The sequence below is a fragment of the Pagrus pagrus genome (genome assembly GCF_965226575.1).
Source record: "Pagrus pagrus genome assembly, chromosome: 17".
Taxonomy (NCBI): Eukaryota; Metazoa; Chordata; class Actinopteri; order Spariformes; family Sparidae; genus Pagrus; species Pagrus pagrus.
In genome coordinates, this window is record NC_140201.1 from 3,275,106 (window position 1) to 3,298,481 (window position 23,376).

General features: G+C 43.9%; 1 protein-coding gene across 1 annotated transcript in view; it reads right to left on the minus strand.

The window, feature by feature from the left end:
• The window catches only part of cacng7a (calcium channel, voltage-dependent, gamma subunit 7a), a 35,966-nt gene extending 13,766 nt beyond the window's left edge, over positions 1-22,200 (minus strand). The window contains exons 1-4 of the mRNA XM_084379674.1: positions 21,923-22,200; positions 6,511-6,706; positions 5,210-5,296; positions 1,619-1,759 (exon numbers count right to left, since the gene is read on the minus strand). Of these exons, the coding sequence (XP_084235800.1) occupies positions 1,619-1,759; positions 5,210-5,296; positions 6,511-6,706 (424 nt within the window). The 5' untranslated portion in view covers positions 21,923-22,200. The remainder of the gene's footprint in view (positions 1-1,618; positions 1,760-5,209; positions 5,297-6,510; positions 6,707-21,922) is intronic.
• Positions 22,201-23,376: the final 1,176 nt, after the last annotated feature.

The window sequence follows — 23,376 nt, forward strand, 5'->3', positions numbered from 1 at the left end:
TCTTATGTGAACATTTTTGCCTCAGTCAAATTGTCATCCGCAGTGGTGGTTGTCAAACAATGAACACAACAAATCCCATGATACCTTGCAACATAATCAAACTACGTCTTTTGTTTTCAGTTTGGATTGATCGAGGACTACCGGCAGGAATGACTCGCTGTACGTCAACGCATCCCATCAGAGTGAAACTGTCTTATGTCCATGTGCATCCCAGCCTCACTCTCACTGCATCAAACACAGCCACACACTTCGAAGTCTGACGCTGCAGGTACCCCGCTAGTGTCAAGTCCAAGTTTGTGGGGAGGTTGGGTGGGTCCTACGATGGAGTCCAGATTGATTTGTTTTGTAGTTTTGTTACTTAAGTAAGCAAATGTATGTAAATAACTAACGTTTACATCATCTTACGCAACGTGACGTGGTTCATGTATCTTTCATAACTCACCTTACGAAAGTTTCGAGATTCAACGTAGTTATTTTAACCCAAAGTATGATCTCTTCCTGAACCTAACCAAGCAGTTCTGGTGCCTGAACGTAAACCAAACAGTCCAAAAGTCATAGCGTCATAATATTTGAACTGTTCGTCAGGAAGCTTTATTTTAAATCGGATGTTGCGTACGTATTAGTGCTAACTTTCACTGCGTTGCAAATCTGAATTTTTCAAAGTTTCTGATGTCTTAATGTTGCTTGACAAACAACTATTGCTTTTGTTTTTATCTACAGACACTGACTGGACAGTATTTATGCTGTAAAATAACCTTTTATTGCATTATAGTAAGACTAGTGTTCCTGTTTGACTCTGCGAGGTGTTACGAACTTATCTTTGCAGACACATTGTGGTATTAAAGGAGTCAGCTGTGATGTAATCTGCTTTTACTTTTTACAAATACATCCTGTTCTTCAGGGACGAACCAGCTTTAAACTTTTAGTGTTTGTGTTGCTGCACAATGTCAAAGAAAATACTTTTTTTCAACAAGGCAATAAAAAGTTTGGGGACATGAAGGTCAAACAGTAATAAAAGAAAGTGTAACCTCAGCCGTTCTTAAATCTCTGCTGCAACGCTGTTCTTTAAGTTTTTTTTCATGTTTTGAGTCTTTCATCGTCGCCGTGCCGAACTGTAAAGCCTGCAATTTAAAAGCGAGGCAAGAAGAGTGACCCGAGAGCAGCCGAGGAGAGTTCGCGGCCGACTTTTTAATCACTCGCTCATAAACCTTCTGAGAGCGTCTGGGAGAAAATACTCCTCACAGGAAGTGCACCTGTCCCATTAATTGGACGGAGCTCACTTGATTTTGACTTTTGGCATAAATATACTGAGCAAGACGCATTTTGTATTCCTGGAAAATGTGTTTGTTTTTCCACAGACCTTTCATTTCACAGATTCTCCCACAGCTGAGGTTTGTCTCCCAGGCTGCTTTGCTGCGACTACAACACGCGGCGGAGTAATTGGAAAATATGGAAACAAACCGTGACAAGAAAAAGCCTGGAGACAGAAGTTGTTCCACAGGAGTGTAATTTGTGTTCTGTGAGTTTTTGATTGTTTGGAAAAACCTTGTCCCTGTGCACAAAAATAAGTACAACTCCACTTAATTAACAAGACTCGCCGTGCACGTGCTCACGGTACCTGACAGTATGAAGAATATCCCGGAGACGAAGGCGAGGATGGTGCGCTGCGGCCGAATGTGTCCGATGTTGCTGATGACGAAGGCCGTGAAGACGAAGAGCAGGGACACCATGGGGAAGGGAGTGGCGGTTCGGACCATTTCTTTGATGAGAGGGAGGATTGTGGGAGAGCACAAAGACAAGGACGGACATGATTAAGAACAGGATGTAAAGACAGCTGGACTCATCTCAGAGAGTTTTCCAACGATTCAAATAAAACATTTCCCCCTTCAAAGAGTTTCTTCTTCTCTGCTGTGAGTCCAACGTGCAGGAAACACATCATGAATAATTCAAATTGTTATCAGCTCGCTTCTCGAGTTACTTCCACTGTGTTTAAACAGTTGAAGGCAAAGATGTAAGTCTGATATGACAAACTATGACTATTAATATTGAATCTGCCTGCGTTAGTGAGCAGAGTGCCAGGAAACCAGCAAAGTCTTTGCTTGTAATCTTTTATTTATTCATTATCTTAAAAGGCATTGAGATGGTTATTTTGTGTTTGTGGTGCAGCAGGTGTTTTACTTTTACAATGTTGTTGGATTTATAATTATTTGCCTTCACTGGTGGTCAAACCCAGTTCTTTGTTCTAGCTCTTGCAGCAGCGATAATTCAGGTTTTCTGTCTTTTTCTATTCGTTATTCAAAAAGGGGAAACTGGAAGAACCCAGTAAGTGGCTATACAAACCATTGTCATGATGAAGCTGCGTTTGCCACCGTCGTCACCACTCTGATCGCTGATGTAGACACTTCTAATCGAGACAGTGTTTGATCAAAGATTAAAAATGTAACTGGCGAAGAGGTGGAGGTGAAGAGCAAGGAGAAAATGGTTTAAATCACTCCTCTTTTTGCTCTGTTTTGGTCTCCACCAACTCCTGAGGTTATATCAGCTCCCTGATAAATGTTCCAGCTAGTTGCTAATGTTTTTTAGCCATCATTAGGGCTTTTTTTTGTGCCTTAAAACACTAACGAGAGAACAAAGACTGAACTGTAAAGTTGCCGGGACGTAGAAAAACCAAAACAAAGGACTCAAAAACACTAAAACCTTCCAAAAAGCTGATGGGAACTGATCATTTCCTGTGGGTTTATTACTACAAGGGAACACGATTCACACCACACATACTCATTTGATCAGTTATTAATATGAAAATATTCATTAGTGCAGCTTTAAAGTCAAACTCAGATCAGCTGCAGACATGTTTGGTTTGCTGTTGTTGTATCTACATTATGTTTTCACAGTTTTTGTGTAAATCTGAGCTTTCAAACATGAGGATCTGTATGTTGCTTTGTCCTCCGTTGGTTCTTAGTTTTATAGCATGCTTGTGTGAAGACACTGACCCGTCCTTGTCTTATAATTCTTGCTCTTACTCTACGAAAACACGTTTTGTTTCTTACTTACCCGCACCGAGGGACATCCCAAGTGTTTTTCTTGCAAATCATGAACACAATATATAGACAATCTAACAGCGTACCCATATTTCAACAACAGAAGACGTATTTTCTGATGAAACACTCGTTATAAATTCAAAGTATGTTCAGAAAAAGTTCATTTAAAATTCTCGCTGCACACTTCTAAATAACCTGCGGCCTGCTGGAGCCCACGCAGGGTTATGCTGAGCGAGGCGGTGTGTATGATTTATTCAGCGAACCTCTCCCACTGTGCCACTACAGTGTTATGACTTGTGCACTTGTCTTGTGCACCTGAGGACATTTATCTAGCATTAAACGGACCAAATGTCTCGCCCCCTGGTGTCCCCAACAACACTCAGTGTTTCACTTCAAAGAGACAGAACAAACGGAGCACTTAGAGGCCGGTTCGCAGTGTCAACATCTTAAATCATTAAAACAGCTCCGAGACTAAATAACTCTGTGGGGAACTTCAGCCAACTCGACGTTCATTTACTGTTCGAGCAAAGAGACGTATGTTCAGCATTCACAGGGCTCCTTAAAAATAAATACGGCTCATCACAGGTTCTTTGGCCTTTAGGAAAGTTCTGGTCGTGTTGATACTTTATTCAACTTATTTTTAGTCTGGGTTTCTTCTACGAATATTAAGATTTTAAGCAAATGTGAGCAGAATCAAACAGGGTTGGAGTAGATTTGTTTTTCAGACAATCAGAGACACCTGATCCTTATTAAGTCTCACCTGCTAGATGCAAAGTTCAGTCCTGTCAGTAGGTAGAAGATGGACGAGGAGTAAAACACAAATACTTCGGTGTTTCCAGCTTTCATAAAGCTCTTCACAGGTGATTTTATACACAGAGAACCTCAGTCTTCTTCCTTATCATCACTTGTTTGTGTTTTACATTTGTGCTCATTACGAGATCTTTCAGGTGTTTGTTCATTCTACGTGTCTTGTATGTCTGATGAGATTGTATGAAATTAAATGCGATTGTCCTTCCAGCACCTTGTAAACACTTTTCAGGTTGGGCTGCTGATCAAGAAGGCATCAAGAACCTCACTGACATCGTTCAAGAGGTGAAGATATATTGTGTATTTCTTAGGATAACAGGTGACGTGCAAACATTCAGTTAACAGGTAACAGGTCTGGTGGACCTTCCAACTGCTTGTTTTTCGAGCGGCCTTTTTATTGTGACCGGTCCAAAGCACACCTGTGCACTAATCATGCTGTGTAATCAGCATGTTGATGTGCTGCACCTGTCAGGTGGATGGGTTAACATGGATTTTAATATATTTCTCCTCAAAATTTGAAGGAATTAATCCTGATCTTTTACTTCATGTGGTGAAAAATGGGAAGTGTTTTTATATGTGTAATGATTTGTATGTATGATTTATCGTTTTCTTTCATTTTAGATTCTACACACAACATTTTTTGTAAGTTTGACTTTCCAACTTTTTAACTTTCCCTGCAGACATGAAGCTGTTAATAATAAACCTGTGTAGCTTCCCCCCGTCAGTGACATTATCTTATTCAGCTACAAACAGTGATGATAAAATGTAAAGCTGAAGGATACAAACTTTAACTTTTTATTTTGTGTGCTGGCAGTCGAGCAAAATCTTCCACAGGAAAAAAAACAATTACGTATCAACGTTACATTGTGAGAGTATCACAGAGAGATCCACCATCTTCTGTATATCACATTTGGAAACATTTAAAGGAACAGTTCATCTCAAAACGAGAACTCAGTCGTTATTCACTCACCTCCATGCTGATGAAAGTCTGAAACTTCAGAGTCGCAGCATTCCCCTAAACTTCAGTATCTGGGGGCCTATATATATAAAATGGCTGATTTGAAAAGACGTTATTTGCATCTTTTCAAATCAAGTTGGGCATCAGGAGACATTGATTCAGCTTTATGGAGCCATTTTATTACATTTGCATTTTAAAGTCTCCAGCTGCTTCAGTTGTTGAGGAGTTTTGCAGGACTACGATGCCTCACGCATGCAGGTGAGCAGATGATGGCTGCATTTTTTCAGGTTTGGGTGACCTGTTCCTTTAACTCTTACATGCACACACATGTTGTTTGCATCTTTAAGTTCGCCAACATCATCTTCTATAAGTGCAAATTGTTAGAAATTGTGTGGATGTGACTTACTGAGTATGTTGGCCGTGTTTTCTGTCGTGATCTCTATCTCTGGCTCGGTGAAGTACTCTGACGCCACACATCTGCCCTTCTCTGGTCCTGAGAGGGAGAGAAAAGAGAGAGCGGACTGAGAAAGAACGAATGGACGACAGAGGAAAGCAGAGTGATGAGAGCGAGAAGTTCGGGTCCAGCTTTGGGTCAAAAGCAATATGGAAATGTGAGCGTATGAAGAGGAAAAAGCAGAATAAACAAACAAACAAACAGACAAACAAACCAGAAACAGAGATAAAGGGCAGACAGAGATGGAGCGACGACAAACAAAGAGGTTCAGAAAAAAAAGGACGAATGGAACGAGAGGTGAGAGACGATGGAGAGACCCCGAAAGAGATGATGAAAGAGGAGAGCGAGCGAGGCGGAGAGTGGAAGTGGGAGAAAAAGTGAATTAGAGGTAGAGACAGATGGAGGTCAGGAGGGTCGGGAGGAAAACAAGGTCTGAGCCGAGAGACGGAGGAGCTGAACACACAAGACGATTAACCTCACACACACACACACACACACACACACACACACACACACACACACACACACACACACACACACGCAAACACACACACACACACACACACACACACAAAACACAAAAATGACATCTATATATACACACACACAAAAACATGTCAACAAATTGATGCATACATGTACAGACAAACACGATTCCCCCCCTCGCTCTCACCCACACACACACACACACCCACAGACACACACACACACACACACACACACACACACACACACACACACACACACACACAGAGCCCGTTCCAAATGCCACCAGCGTTTTCCTCCAATGACCTTTTGTACCAGGCGTCAGACAACAGGGAAACACAAACATGGCCGCCTCCCCAGAGCAACACCATCATGACCCGAGACACAGAGACAGCCACTGCAGTAAGGACAGTTATTTGTATCTGTGCTGTCCACCCGCCTGTGTGTGTGTGTGTGTGTGTGTGTGTGTGTCTGAATGCAGGCATGAATGAAAACCTTTTCATCTTTTTTTGTTTTTAGGGCTCCGGGATGTTTAAACGTAAAAAATCCAACCACGTCTTCACCGACTGTCTCACTGTCTTTGTGTTTAAAACATGAAAAGTTCAAATTTAAACACAATCTTTGGATATTAATCATCCAACATGAGATCTGTTGTTGAGGTCAGGGGTCAGGGTTACAATGACGAATCAAACCAGTGCAGAAAATCATTCAAAATACAGAACATCTTCACACAATCACAAAGTCGGTGACGCTGAACAGTTCCCGACCTGCCACGAAGCAGACCCTCCAGAGGCCGGAGTGCAGCGCCATCTTGACCTCGGTGGTCTGGTTCTGCTGCAGGACGATCCCCTCCTCCATCAGCAGCCAGTAGTCCGTCGAGACGGCGACGCCGACCAACAGCAAACCGCAGGCCCCGAAGATCGACGAGAGCAGCGTCAGAGCCCTCGTGCTGAACGAACTCATCTGAGGAGAAACAGAAAGAAAACAGCGAACCTGTCAGACGTCGGCTCAGCCCGGCATGCTGACGAGGACGAGGGAGTTATTTCAGTAACCAGAGGACGGACGGGGACAGCAGGACAGACGGAAAGTGTCCGGTTTGTTTGAGGATCAGAGAGAAGAAGAGGCGACGTGAGGACAGACAAAGATTTAATTCATTGATTTATACTTCTTAAAATATGCAGCAGCAGATCACAGAGGCAGGAAAACAAGGCTGAAGGGCTTTTGACTGAAATCTCTCTTGACTTTCATTGACTCGAGCTGTTAAATATGTATGTTATATTGAACAGGAGAAGAGATGAAAGAAGACAGGAGGGAGCAACCTTGGACCCAACTGAACCATTTTCATGTTGAAAATATAAAACTCAAAAAAAAAAATCCAGCTCACGTCATCATTTCAAGTATAAGAGCGCTGAACAGCCTCTTCATACCAGCACAGAGGACTCAAGATGTTTCTCTTCACGTGTCAGGGGATTCAAGCTGAAAGCTTTTTATAAGAAGCAGGAGAGACCAGTAAAACTCAAGGACTGGGAGAGAAGATAAGAAGTGAGGCGGGAGCGAGGTCAGGAGTAATAGAGTACAGGCTCTGACATGTCCTCAGAGTAAAAAGTCTCCCTCTGAAGGACATTTGTGGTCAAAGCTAACTGAAGCTCACGTCATATTAATATAATTCAAAGACTATTAAATTTAAAGGTAGAAGGATAGTAGAGTAGTAAAGTAGGATTTGTCCCAGCTGTTCCTGAACGCACCACAAAGATAGTTGATTGTTGAGTCTCATTCCCAGGACGTCAAATAGCCACATGTTGGGTTGGTAAAGCGTCCCGAGCAGCAACAAAGAGAGAGAATAAGAAACTCTCTGCAGATACGAGACACTAACACGCCTTTTCTCCCCGTTCCAGCCTCCCTCTCTGTCTGTTCACGTCTTCTCACGTCTGCCGTGCGTGACGTGTGCTGATAGGCTGAAATCAGTCTTCTGATGTTGGGAAATAAAAATAATTCAAACTAAAGTTACGAGCCTGTTTTGAAAAATGTGAGGGGAGAAAGTTCAGATGTTTGTGTTCAGATGTAGAGAGGGAAAGTCAAAAGCTGTCAGAAAAATAAATACTCAAGTGAAGTACAGATACCTGGAAAATGTACTTAGTTACAGTAATGAGGTATTTGTACTTTGTTGCTTCCCACCTCTGAAAAACAGTCAGCTCAAGCCCGACCTTCAACAGGACATTTGGGAGGTTTCACTGAGAGAGGATCAATAATATATATATTTTTTAATAAATCTAATGTAACTGAGCCTGGAAGATGGGAAAAACAATAACAATGTAAAACTGTACAGGCTGGTATGCTGTGCAGTAATGTAAGGCAAACAGAATGTCCATTAAAATGAACAAATTATGAATGGACCCTGGTGTAAAATATCTTAAATCAACAGGAGAGATTTTGGCCGTGATCAAATATCAACACGCTCGTCTAACGAGCTCCTGCTGAGCTCCAGCAGGCGACACCAGCTCATCAGAGCTCCAGGTAACATGCAGTGCAGCTCGACACTCACTAGGTGGCAGAAACGCCGCCTCTGCTGTGGCATCATATCAGCTGTTGACACACTGAGAAACATCCTCTCTCTCTCTCACACACACACGCACACACACACACACACACACACACACACACACACACACACACACACACACACAAACGCACACAGAGTCTCATCCATCCAGTCAAAATGGAGGTCACATTCAACCAGGCTGTGGTCTCTGTGATGTTTCACGCCTGCTTCACTTCCACCCTGCTGGAGACACACACACACACACACACACACACACACACACACACACACACACACACACACACACACACACCAAGACGCTGCTCTGCTGGTTAAACACAGGCGACTGAACAGAAACCACAAGTCTCCTCTCAGACCGTCCTCTTAACTGTCTCACATTAAACCTGTTTTCATATGAACACACCTCCGCTGTGTGTTTACAGCCCCTCACCTGCAGCAGCTGCAAACTGTTCATTAAAACTGGAGCTGAAACATGTTCGATTAAACCTGCTGCTTCATGTGCATTTATAAATACTGCACTGAGGTGAGTTATGTACGTTGTATGTTATCAATATGATGTGCTGAGATGTGACTGTGAAGTCATCTGTTCCTTATTTTCCTGTTTTTTGTCTTTCTGTGTCTCATCCAGGTCACTTATATGTAATAACTGACCTACACCTACAGGAGAGCGGAGGAGTAAAAACAGGAAGCTGAAGATGAAGAGAAATCATTATTGTTGAAGATTATAGGGCAGATTTTATGTCACATCTGTAGACACAACCTTTCAACGCTGCTTTCTTTAAATGAACTTCAACTTCCAATTTTTCTGTCTTTTAAAAAAGACTGAACCTATTTCAAAACACTAATCCTTGATTTAATGTTAATGCAATTATCCTTTTCATGTAAATAACTAGAAATAATGTATTATTATTATTATCATGACAATGTACAGAACTGATCAAGCTCAAACCTTTCTATCATTTAAATACAGTTGCAGATTTGTAACATTCGTCCAGGATGTGACTTTATAAAGCTTTAAAAAAGATACACAGCGAAGAAGTGTTCTCTAATACGTCTCTGTGTTAATTCAAACATTTTAAAAACCTCCTCACAGACGGACGTGAAGGTCAACTTCTTATCTTGAACTTAACTCAATGTGACAAAAGGTCCCAGCAGGAGAAACTGCGTCAGCTTAAGTGCTTCAGGTTAAAACTTAAATGATTTATAAAGAAGCAAATCTGCTGCCAGCTAACAGAAATGTTTTTCTTACTGTAACGAGGGACTAATGTGGAAATGTATCACAGATGTGAGTAAAAGGACAGAGGTTATATAAATAAACAGCACAAGATCATAAATCATGTCTGAATCAAAGAATAAGTGACAGAAATATTTGCAGTTCAAGGATGTACACATGTGAATACATTTAAAGCACAGATATTTATCCTTTAAAGTATTTATACAGTTGAACTGATGATTGTGTTTTACCACCAATAACTGACATTTAAAGCAGGACGTTGAAGGAGGTTCAGCGACTTTTAAAAACCGTGTTTATGAGGCTGACAAAAAAGAGGAGCGAGGGGCCGATAAGAGAAACCGCCGAGAACAAAATGAACTCAGCAGACAAGATCAGAACCGAACAGATAAGAAGCCAAAAAAGAAAGTCGCTGTCAGGCAGGAACGAGAGCGAGCGAGTGACCTCATCACTCAGGCGAAAACGCTGCAGAGCACATTCAGCGGTGTCACAGACGATCCGCTCACTCACACATGAGTCACACGGTGCACATCTTTGATAGCTGTGGTGAAACACCTCTCGCCCCGGGTGAGCCCCGGCCAATCCAAATCCCCCCGCGGAGATGACGGCGGACGCGTCAGGTATGTGGTGGCGTACGTGCCAAAACTCAAAGCGCAGACGGAAAACGAGGCCTGATCCCTGACAGAGGGTCCTGGAAATATTTGAAGTTTCTGGTCCGACCTCGACCAGAGACCGTGCATTAATCTCCCAAAACCTGAGCTTGTGGACGAGTTATAAATGTTTAAAACTAGCAAGAAGGGAATGTGTGTGTGTGTGTGTGTGTGTGTGTGTGTGGAGCCAGACAGTACAACTTGTATTATTTTTTCAGGCAACACATGAATTTTAAAGCAAGGGGCCTACAACTCAACCCCAATCCCCTGAAATATATCAGAACAGCAACAGATCATTCAGAGTTTCACAAGTTGGCCCGGAGGAGGAGGAGGAGGAGGAGGAGGAGGAGGAGGAGAGAGTCCCTCTGCAGTGACTTTCTCACGTCTGCAGAGTCAAACACGAAGACGTCACCGAGAGACGTCCGACACTCTGAGAGAGACGTCAGCGCCTCAGGAAAGTCGCATCCTCCGAACGAGACAAAGGTGATTTGTGCTCGGCTCGTGTAAATAAGCATCAGTCTTAGTGCTGGAAATGTCAGGGCTCAACGTGAGCGGCAGTCAGACGCCGCTGAGTCAAAACACACAAATCCGTCCTCCACTTAGACGAGAGGAGACAGAGCCGAGTACCTGCAGGACTCAGATAACTGTCTCGCCCGGCGGGCTCTCAGATTGCTTCATTCACGCTGTTTCTCTTCACTTAAACAAACATAAATCTCAGAGCGACTGAAGGACACTGCGGACGGAGGAGGCTGCTTTATTTTGAAATGTTAAATTCAGAGATCCAGTCGTTCCTTTAATTACTGTAGTAAAAACTAAAGACAGAGCAGTTAATTACAGAAGCGGTGACTTTGAGGAGAAAAAGGCTTTAAAGTTTCTTCACGCTGCAAACTGTTGAACACATAATCAGGGTTTAACGTCTTATTTTTCAAGATGACTGTTTCTCTCTGAACAAATCAATGTCATATAATCAACACGCTGTGATGCAGCCTGTCTGTGCATCATCGGGAGGGAATGAGAGAAGAAAATACAACATCTACAAACAAATTACATTTTTATTTAATACATTACATTATTATTTGTGATTAAAAAGTACTTTAACACCAACAAACTGCGTAAACATCACTACTATGCAGTCACACGTGCCTGTTCTCACCCGGACCCCAAGAATCAAAATTTATTTTTAAATTATGTAACGTAAATTAAGCAAATGTATGTGACTGACATACATCACGTAAGCGACAAAAGTACATCACGTTACGTTAGTTACAAGACTAGTTATTTTAACTAAAATAAAAAAGGAGGATCTTTCCCTAATCCTAACCGAGTAGTTTTTGAACCTTAACCTCAAATGTTTAAAACATAAGGGAACGTAATAATCAGAATGTGTCCTAATATGTGAACTGTTTGCCCACAAGCTCTTATTTTGAAAGGATACCAGACCAAGCTGCTGTTTTTGAGGAGTCGGGAGAGAGGACGTGTTAGGAGTTTAGCTAGCTCAGTCTCCATCATGATTTAAGTTATTTGGCCTTTCAGTTCATCAAAATGGATATTTTTAAATTATAAATCACAAAGTTAATTTACCTGTAGCTTCACCTGAGGCTAGTGGTGGCCAGCTAATTTAAAATTAAAACTTTACCCTGATACGGAGCCATTTCTCTAACCGTCTTGTTGGTTTTCTCAGCAGCAAAGATTTGGATACCAGAGAATACCAACATTTTCTGGGTCAGTTTGATTCTTACTTAAAGTGTTTAATGATCACTGTCAGTTTCTCACAGAGATCTTCAGTTATTAAAATGTGTTTGGCCGACCTGCTCCCCGTTTTCTTGTTCACAGCTTTATCTTTTTGTAAAATTACAGATAGTTTGTCTCGGCATGTGGTGAATGACGCAATATCTGCATCTACAAACACCAGAAATAATCTCCAGTCCAGATTCAGTCTTTTTAAAAAAAAAAAGAGTTATTCTTAGAGCTGTGGCTTCGTGACTAATGAGAGACGGAAAGGCCGAAGAAAAATGTGGGTTTGGAGGACAAGAACTGTTGTAATGGGTCAGCGCACCAAATGTTGTAGAGAGCTTTCTCTCTCTCTCACACACACACACACACACACACACACACACACACACCGAGGCAGGCCTGTGTTTGCTGAGATAGCTAACAACAAATGGGCCGGGATGAGGTTCTCTTTGTAGTTTAAGCCTTGAGAATATAACCACAATTCCCAGGTCGCACCAGCCGCTAACTAACTGTGTGTGTGTGTGTGTGCTGGGAGCGTCCGGGAGCAGAGGCGATGTAATGAATTACAGATGAATGGAGCGCCGGTGCTTAGGAACAAACAGTCAGAGGTAATGATGTGGGGAAGAAGAAGGAGTTAGTGAGGGAAGGTGGGACGAGAAAAAAAGTAGAAGGAGAGGAGAAGGTGAACGCTCGCAGGGAAGGATTAGGAGGAAAGAGAGGGGAAGGAGCGAGACAGTGGTGAACGAAATGGAAAAAATTGGGGTGAAAGGAGGTGAGGAGAGATAGGATGATTGAGGGAGTAAAGAAGAAGAGGAGATCAGCAAGAGAATTGGCGAAGGATTTAGGAAGGGAATGTGGATAAATAAAGGGCGTGAGGCAGAAAGGAGGAAGGATATAGGACGAGAGGATGAAGAAGGGTTTGGTGAAAAGAGACCAGAAGGAAGAGCGTAAAAAAGGTGAAAGAAATGAAAGAAGGGAGGAGAAAATGGGCGGTTGAAGAGCTATTTTTGGCATTTCAAGGGACTTTGTGTCAGCGCGCACCTCCACCAGCGCCCAACAGTCCCTTTTATCCGGATCAAATTGCTCTAACTCAGTGAAACCTAACAGACATAAAAATATACCAAGATCCACGTGTTATTCCCTGAGAAGCACCGCATCTCGCAATGTTGAAGAAAGCGAGGTCCAGGATCCGTCTCCTTATCCGTGTCCACACCAAACGTTATCGGGCTCTACTCTGGGCCGAGACACATCCGCCATTCAAGTCTCGTGAAAATGCGTTGTGTAGTGTTTGTGTTATCCTGCTGACAAACCAGCGACCGACAAACACAATGGACACATTGTGAAAACAGGAGGAGCTGTCCACCACCGTGGTGCTGAAGCCCTCACTACACCCAACAGCCCTGACAAAGACACACTGCCTCTGTTACTCATTCATCTTCTCTCTTCACCTCCTCCTCTTCAGGCCTTTTTTTTTTTGTTGGTGTTTTACACATGAGTGTCTTTCAAAACGTCCCCTCCTGATGTTTCTGTTGACCCAGTTTCTGTACGACGTTGAGACTCTGCACTCTTAGAACAAACAAGGTGGAACAAAGTGACTGTTGACGCTGAGAATAAAGCAGATGTTGTTACAGCACCATGAAACCTCTCATGAAGTATTTTTGGGGGGTGGATAGTTAGGTCAACAAAGCTGCTGACTCCAACACAGGAGACCACGAGAAGCAAACATCTGGTATTTACACTCTTCTGTAACAGGCTCAGAGAGGAGACGAGTCACTTTAAGTATTCTCTATAGAAAAGTCTGCAGCTCCAATGATTGGGGAACATATCAGCCAATCCTGTCGCTGCACTGAAACCTGCAGATGGACTGGACGCTGATACACAGGATTACCGAGAGAGGTGAGGCGATTCAAACACTTTAAAACACTCACGTGTTGTTTGGGCATTCAGGGGCTCCGTAGTGAACGTGGTTGTGCCATCATGTTCAGCCGTTACGTTTCTTTCTCTGGGCCAGCGGGCAGTGGCTGTAGTCGAGGTACTGGATCATATGTTGCTTTCAAATACACATCTACATGGTCAGTAAATTAAATATAGGATTACACCTGATTACAAACGTCCGCATGGTGTAATAAATCGTTGAAACTTGCTTAGGAAAGGTCAGATCTGGAAAAAAGAGTGTTTTAAATCTTTCACAATGAGCAGTGAAAATGAAGTTATGTCTCTCTCTCCATCTATTACGACGGGGACCTTTGTCTTCCTAAGCCGAATGAAGAACTGCCTTGGGCGTCGCCAAGATGGCTACTGAGTGGCAAGACTTGCATAAAAGGACTCTGATTAGCTGAAGGCGAGGAGGGACGGGGCAGGTCGGAGGTTGAGGTCAGCTCCAGTTGCTGCGTTTTCTTGAGATAGCAGTGCTTATTTTTTCCCGCTCAGAGGCACCTCAGCAGGGCAAACACACGCTGTCACTGATTTCACTTGATTTATCTTTTATTCCCTCCGCTGCCTGTCATCTCGTTTTATATCAGGGTCTGAATACGTGTCTGTTTTCCCTGTTGAATGACTATAAAATGGAACATTTAATGACTTTACATAATCACAGACCTGAAGCGTTGTGCGTCGTCTGCGCCCCTTCAGCACAGTTTCCAAAAGTAAAAACTCAACAATCGCCGAGGGGTTAAATTTAATCCACTTCTTCATTACAACACAACAGGCTCGACACGATAGTCTCCCCCCCCCCCCGCACGATTTAAATTTTTTATTTGGATCTATTATTAATTCTGTTTAATTTTATTGGAGGCTTAAAAGCATCCTCAATGAAGTCCAACTTAATGAATGAGTGTGCGTTGCTAATTAAGGCATTAAAGCAGGGGTGTCAGAGTGGGAGTGATAATAAGTTCCCTTAATCAGGAGCTTTGCACGTATGAATTAATTTCCGGAAATAGGCCATTTACTTAATAAAGAGCCCATTGTGCGGTATATAGTCTGAGAGATGGTCTTTATCTGCCATCAACAAGCCTCTTCACTGGTGATCATTGTGACGGGTTTGCGTTGGATTATTCTGCGTCTCACTTAATGAATAATGACACAATTGTAACTGTGTCTGTGGCAGAAGAACAATGTGGACTGAATTAAACTGGTAATCAGATAAAATGTAGAAAGGAGAGAAAGAATTTGGACATATTAAACAAACTGTGTCCTTTCATTAAAAGCCCCTGACATGTTTTATCTTAATCAGCTTACAATGAGTGAAGTGATCCGACTTGAAGACACTCATTTCTGCAAAAATTTAAACATTTATGTATTTCTTGGTTCTTCATGCTCTTCTCCAGGGGTGACACATGCTCACACATTGTTTCCTCCAGGAGAAGTACAGATATTTGTGTAAATAAAGACTATATCAAAAGTAAAAAGTCTTCCTCTGAAGGACATTTTCTGAAAATGTGAGGAGGAGAAAGTTCAGATATTTGTGCTCGGATGTAGAGAGGAAGAGTCAAAAGTGTCAGAAAAATAAATACTTTTCGTTATTCCCCTCCTCTGCTCTTCTTCTCAGTAGTTTGGATTTGTTTGGGCTCAGCTGGAAAGAGTTTTAAACTTTTGACTCATGCTCCCAGTATCTCTAAAATCTTGGCTGCCGCCTGCTCTGCTCCAAAGGAAGCCAAGTTTTCTTAAAGGAAAAAAAAAAGCCCGACATTAATATGGATCAATATTTAAGTACATCTCCTGCGACTTCGAGGAAACCAGCTATACCATACGCACTTCAAGATGGTTTTGAAATCTTGGCTCCTAAAATTAAGAAAAGTGGCGAAGATTCAAAAAGGTGAATCAGATGAAACAGAGATGAAAGACTCTGCAGCAACCACGGGTCAATATGGAGCGGCGCAGAGCAACTGCTGAGCATCACGAAAACTACGCGTCCCATGGTGCCGGGCGGGGCTCCACAGATGGCGTTCCCAGGTTAGCTTGCTAGCGTTGGGTGGGTGGGGGTGATGAGGGGGGGGGGGGTTGTTTTCTGTTGAGAAGGCAATATGTCCCTCTGTCAGCAGCGAGAGGCTCGTGCCAACTGGCAGGAAGAGAGATGGATATTTAAAGATGGGAAGAATGGAGTCATGCAGGAGGGGATGATTAAAGGGAGGACAGAGGGAATAAAAAAAAAAAAACGATGGAGAGAGGAGGGGTATGAGGTCAAATACATGCGCTGGATTAGATAACCCCCGAAAATCATTTGTAAAAGGGAATGAGAAAGGAAGAAAAGGAGGGGAGGGCAGGACGGCGAGTGCCATGACACATAAGAAAAAGGGATTACGGATGGAGCGATAGAACGAAACGAGCTAAACGCTGAATGCAGTTAAGTTAGTAAGGAATGAAAGGACGAGCAGAGAACGAAGAATTGAAGGACATTTAGCTCTTAAACACCAAAAAAATAACAAGTTATCTTTTTTAAAAATAGCATCAAATTCTCCAGACGAGAACTGAACCACGTTCTGCGTCTCCGGGAGCCGCCAGAAGACTCTCGTTCCTCAAAGCGGTACTTAAGACGATGAAAGCTTTGGGAAACAAACCCTCGTCCTGTAGTCTGTAGAACGACTGCTGGACTGATAAAGATAATTAGCTTATGCGGCGCGTAAGAAAACACACACACACATGCACACACACACTGGCAAAAAGGAGGGAATGCCTGTGTGTTAATGTGCCGAGGAGATAAAATAGAGGGAGAGATAAGCAGAGATACAGTCGGAGAATAAAGGAGGGGAGAGGAGGAAGGGGAACGGGAGCTTACAGGGAAAGACCTTGGCCCAAAAACAGAGGAAAGTCCTTGTTCATACGCACATACTGTACGTCACACACACACACATGCACCACGGCTGGCAGGCAGGCAGGCAGTGTTAAGTGTGACACATCCTACACGCCTGTTCATGTGCAGTATTCATAAAAACCCTCCACCACCCGGTCTCACACACAAACACACACACACACACACGGCTTCATTCACCTTCACTCAGTTTGAATGTTGTGTAATTTGAGGTCACATTTGGCTTCGGCCAGAGGGGGAATCGACCTTAACTGTGCATGATCCGAACACTGAAAATACATCACTGCTGCTGGGTGGGAAGCTTGCATCTCCAGGATGTTTGCCTGTCAGGAAAAAACAGCTTGAATGCTTTGATTTTTTTTTTTAGATTCTCCGCTTTGACCTGAAAAGACCCTACTCAATTTGTGAATGTGAGCTGGGTTGCAGCAGATTTTGAATATTGCTGTTAACCAAGTGAGGCTGACAGTAAACATTTCTGCAGACCTCAGATACGATCACATTTGTACATGTCATACATATCGAGTTTTATGTCGAGGGAATGGTGCCGGTGTTACAGCTTTGAGTGATGGCTGCCAAACCAGAGACCAATGGTCGAGATGGTGTTTAGACATTCGTAAGTGTGAAACCACTGAATGGTTTACGTCAGGGTAAACCAGATATTTTTGAGAAGACGTTGGGACATCTCCAGCCTTGTTTGTAGCGACAAAACCAGTTATTTTAAGGCAAAACAAGATTTTTTCCCGAAACATAACCAAGTGGCTTTTGTGCCTAAACCTAACCAGAGCATTGTCACAACATGGAGATATATTTGCTTTTGGCAACGTGTTCACGTATGCATGATGGGTGCCTCGCGTATCCTGGGTCAGTTTGGAGCGTTGGTTGTGCATATCATCAGAAATTAATGCTACATGTCCGAAAGATGTGCATATGAACAGTAGGAGCAGTGTCGACCAGCATACGCCCTTTGGCGACTCCTCAGTGTGCTCAGTCGGCCTCCTGGATCCACACTCTTCACGTATATTTCACAATCTACTTGCATCAGAAACTTGGTAAACTTGTAATATGTATAATCTGTGATTTGGTTGGACTGTTCTGTTCAAGTTTGTCCGTCCTCGGAGAGGGATGCTGCCTTTATTGCTCCGCCTCAGGTTTCTACAAAACAGAGTAAATTCTGGCCCAAGTGATGTCTTCAGAAAGGTCTGTGATTGAAACACTGACCTTTTTTAACAAATCAATCAATGCTGAGGTGAAACGTGTGCAGGAATTTGCTCTTCCTTGGGGTCCTAATACTTTCCCAAACCAACAGTCCCATGAGAACATCCTCATCATGCAGTGACTGACCATCTTTTCACTCAAGCACTCTTTTTACACTCCTCACACAACTACTTATGTCACCTTTTGCACGAGCAACCGAGTGCAACAGCATGAAAGCCTTAGAGGAGATACTGCACGAAAGTGTGTTCCCTTGTCCTCATTTGTAGGATTAATTGTGCTGAGACAACAAACATGCAAAACACACAGCTCTTGGAGAGAGATCGGAGAGACGGTGTGCTGCAGCCGAAGGGAGACGGTGGTGACGGGCTTTGTGCCTTCAACTGCCATTCAGAGCAAAAAACACTTTGCCTCTAGATTTAGTTGTGTCAAGCGTACTGAACCACTAAATCCAGAAAGTACTTCAACGTTTGCAGCAAAACAGGTCATCATGAGTTGAGTTTTGGCTGAAGTTGCTGTAAATCTGCAAATCTGAAGTCTGAAGGAATTAACATGACAGCAGAAACGTGTTGTTGTCTCTCCGCTGGACAAATGTATCTCAAGGACTTCACAGTACCTCCAGTAACCCGAGTGGGAAATGAAGCACTGACCCTGCCATCGTCGGTGACTCACACCATCAATCAGCCGTTTAAACAACTGAAGTTAGTGTGTGATTCATATCCCTTCACCTCAGAGGGCTGCGCGCCATCTGACGAGGATGATACTTCACGTCTCATACGAGCAGTGCTCAGATCTGTAAACAGCTCTGCAGTCAACTAAACGTTTGTATATTTTATCAGAACCTTCTAACCCGCTGTGCCGGGGATTCTGAGCTTTCATAATTTCGCCCCCACTCCGACTGTCGAGAGGAACTAATTATTAATACAAGGCATACTGCTGCATTTTAAGAATGGGTCTTAAACGGAAACCCGCTTTCCCCTCAACCGACCTTGACTAATTCTACCTCGGTTTATGGTTTACTACGTTTCCTTAATTGTACTTTTGTTGTCATTGTGCGTTTACTGCAGCTGGGCTTCATGCTGCAGCTGTAGCAAAAGAAAGTACTGACAATGAAAAGCGGGACAGCAAGGAAGGTTTTATTTTCAAGAAAACCCAGAAGTGACCTCTGTGTTCTCGTCTCAGACAGCTTTGGTCTTTTTGTTGGATTGGATCGTTGATTGTGTTGGATTGTCTTTTTGTTTTGGAGGGCCGACACCAATCACTGACGGTTTGTTCTCTTGGACATACAGTTAAGGCGAAGAGTTTTTTATGTCTTTGTATCGCAAGTGGCATTGGTGCAAAGCATTTTCCAAAGGGATAGCCTCTCGACAATGTGAGCCGGACTATAACACGGAGTAATAGAATCTCCCATTGTTAGAAAAGCTTTGATAAAAATCCAAATATGTTTTTAAAGCCAACGGCAACAACTTTAATGCTAATGTAAAAAATGTACACCATCTTACATCCGCCCGTGGGACCAACTCTGCCCATCATCGAACCACAGCTCAGTGATTAAAACACTTTCTACTGGTAACACTGACAGTCCATCATGAAGGTACGATGGCTTGAATAAACTAATCTTTTCTGTCACTGTGTTTCAGTCCACGTGACATGAAAGCTGCATTAGAACAACTAATGCTGAAGCTTTCACACACTAGCTGAAGGTAAAGTCATTCCAGGGTGATATACAACATCTGTAGGTGGGTTTCCATCCACCTGAATAAACCTGAGTGGAAACAGAAATATCGCGAACAAGGTGCAAGCAGATAAATCATGACGTAGATGAAACGTGAGTTAAGCGCCCGCTGAAGACTTTCTTAAACTAATACGTGAAACATAAACAGCGTGTTTCCATCGCGTTCTCAACATGTTTTTTTCTCCACCATTTGAGGTTCGAGTGTTGCTCCTTCAACTACGTCATCTCATTGCACTCTCTTCTTCTACGCTTGGATAACGGCACGACAGGAGTTTTAGCTTCACCTGTTGCTTAAAAACAAATCAGAACATGTGCATGAAACACTAGTGGATGAAAATGTGCATACATTTACTGATTTTCGTAAAACTTTGGTCAATTAAGTTTTGTTATTCGTGCTTTAACGAACGTCAAGGCCGCAACCACGGAGTCAACGTTGGGGGCGGAGGGCAAATTCTCCCAACTCGCTTGCTAATGCATGAAGTGTAGCTAGATAACGCTCTGAGAGGAATTTAGCTTATTGAGACCGTTCATTAGATTAACACTTTCATAACTAGAATGGCACGCAGTGGAGCGCATACCTCCGCCAAGGCACAACAGTCCACTTAAATCCAATCAAGCTAATCCAATATCAAACTCAACAGCCCTGTATCACTCTACATTTTAAACCACCCATTATTTATGCTCTGCAACAGATTGTACTCGCTCATAGATACCAGCCACCTGAACACATCTGAGTTTTTCATCGTTTATCTTGCAATTTTATAGAAAGCGAGATATAAATTCCTGCACCAAAGGTTAATGGGGTCTGTTCTGGCCCGTGACCCATCCTCCATCCAAGCCTCGTGGAAATCTGTTCAGTGGTTTTTGTGTAATCGTGCTGACAAACCAACCAACGGACACGGGCACAGGTGAAAAACATAATCTTGACATGTGACAGTATATACAACTGTTGTATCATCATATGCTGCACTGATTCTTCCTTCCAGGAGGAACATCTCTGCAGATTGTCCTCCGTCTCTACAGCAGCAGCAGCAGCAGCAGCAGCAGCAGCAGTGTGTGTGCAGCGGTTCACAGTTATCACCAGATGCAGGCTGGAAAAAAATAGCTGGAAATGAAAAAGAAAAACAAGGAGCTTCCCCTGTGTCTCACTCCTGTCAGCTCGTCATCCCTTTTTTTTCCCCCCTTTGCTACAACACACACACACACACACACACACACACACACACACATTATGCATATGTATGTAAGTAGAGAGAGAGAGAGAGAGAGAGGGAAGGGGCGAGGGAGAGAGAAAGATGGACCCAATAAGAAGTGCTGCAGTCTGCTGGAACAGTATCACAGGATGGGTTCCCCAAGAAGGAGCCAAGAGTTTTTTTAGAGCACGCACACACACACACACGCACACACACACACACACACACACACACACACACACACAAATGTGCGCACTGTCTCACCCTCACACGTTTGCCTCACTCCGGTGTCTCCTCCCTATCCTCTCCTCTCTCTCTTTATCTGACACACACACACACACACACACACACACACGCGCGCGCGTACTGTAATGACACAATCACATCATCCACACACACTTCGCCCCCCCTCCCTCACCTCACCCCCCCTCCCTCCCTCCTCCCCTCCACGCGCCGCTGGGAGCGCAGCGGCTTCACTGAGCTCCTCTCCAGACTCTGTATTAACTGTACGGTGTTTCAGCGCGCTGCCTCCCAAATGCGCCACACTAATCACTGTACAGTACATTCCTCCGCTAACAGGCCGGGAAACAGCCGTGCAGACACACTCATCAGCGGCTGTCAACACAACAAAATAAAAAAATAAAAACCCCAGCGCACATCTCCTCCCTCCTCACACCGAGCGGGGAGCAGGGAGACTTCTCCTCCTCTCTTACACAACATCCCTGGCTTTCTTTTTTTTAATTACATTTTCTTATTTAATGGAGGAGGACTGAGGCTGAGGCGCGTGTCAACACACAGCCACATGCATGATGAAGCGTCGTTTCCTCAAACAGAAAGTCCCTGAACGTGCGCAGCCAAAAGAAGCGGAGCTCGCCTCTCAACAAGCCCCAAAGAGTGCGAGTGGCTCCGAGACAGATGCGCGGAGGGGAGGGGAGCGGAGCGGAGCGGAGGGGAGGGGAGGTGGAAGGATGAGGGATCCACGGGTGGAATGAGGAGCTTGTTGTTGTTTTCGTGTGGTTGCAGTAAAGAAAAATCAGGCAGCAGAAGCTTTACTCACCCTGCGGAGCGGAGAGCTGCTCGGACGGTGCAGCCGACGAGAGATCTGTGCGCACTGGGAAGCCTGGCCACCAAAATCGCAGTTTTCGCCTTATCTCTCTCCCTCTCTCTCTCTGTCTCTCTCCCCCTCCCTCTCCTGCTCTCGCCCCACACACACTCTCTCTCTCTCTTTTTGCGTGTTTCCCCGTACTCCCCTCTTTCCTCTCTCCCCCTCTTTCACTCCTCCTTCTCCTTCTTTACTTCACTCTGCTCTTCCAGCACTGCGGAGAATCGGTTGAATGGGCTTCACTGTAGTTTGGGTATAGGGAGGTGGGACTGGTGTGTGTGTGTGTGTGTGTGTGTGAAGGAGGGAGGAGGAGGGGGGGGGTTACAGTGATGTAGGCTAGAGGGAGAAGACACACACACACACATACACGCACGTGCACGCACGCAAGGCAGCATGGCATGAGAGCGTGCATGCTGGCTGGAATTGAGGACACATCATGAAAGCTGACAGCATGACTGATTCAAACATACAGCAACAATTAGCATCGTGTAACTCGTTAATGAGCAAAACATCCAAACAGGGGTCTGTGGTGGGAGCGTGCATTCAAGTCTTTTCCCACATTAATCTCTGAGGGAGGAGGAGATGACTGACAGCAGCGAGCAGATCTCCAGCAGAGAGCCAGAAGAATGAAACGAACTCCGATTGGTTTTGATTCGACTGTTTTTGTATCCGCGTGAAGCCGCCGAGATCAAAACTTGACAAAGTGCTGGAAAATGGTGTGAACCCCCTCGAGATGGACCGTCACGTTTTCAAGATCCGCACAAATGTACACAGAATACATTAGGAAAAATCAACGTGAGTACATTCACACGTTGGGGTTGGGCCGATAGACGAGACCAGATCGCCAGAATCAACTACAGATAAGTTAGAACTGAACGTTTCTTTACGTTTGTTTGGGTTGAACGCTGTGTTTATGCTCTGGTTGGGTTGAGGCACAGAAACATCTTGGTTGGGGAGAGGAAAACACCATGGTTTGGCTTAAAATACCTGATTTGGTCATCACAATCACAGTTGGAAATGTTCGCAGTTCTCCTTAAAAACACACCCGGTTCGGATGCCAGGAACCAGCAGGAAATGTCCCCAGGTCCCCCTAAAAAAACACTCGCTTTTGTTAGCGGTGTGATTCAAACTGTGGTCGGCCATTTGGCAGCTTTGCCGGCTTGTAATAACAGCGCCACCATTTTCCTGTCCTCCTGAGGTCCATTGCCGATGGCTCACAGTCGTCGACTGCTGAGCCCCGCGCCATCGCAACATTGTGATTTAAATTGCCTCTCGCTAGAGAGCACAGACGGAAGTGTGTCCCTTCTGAGTTGCCGTGCAGTAAGAGTTGTTTGTGTTGGCGTGACATGTGGGAGAGAATAAAAAAAGAAGTAGTTGCTGCTGGTCGATACATTAACGTTACCTCTCCA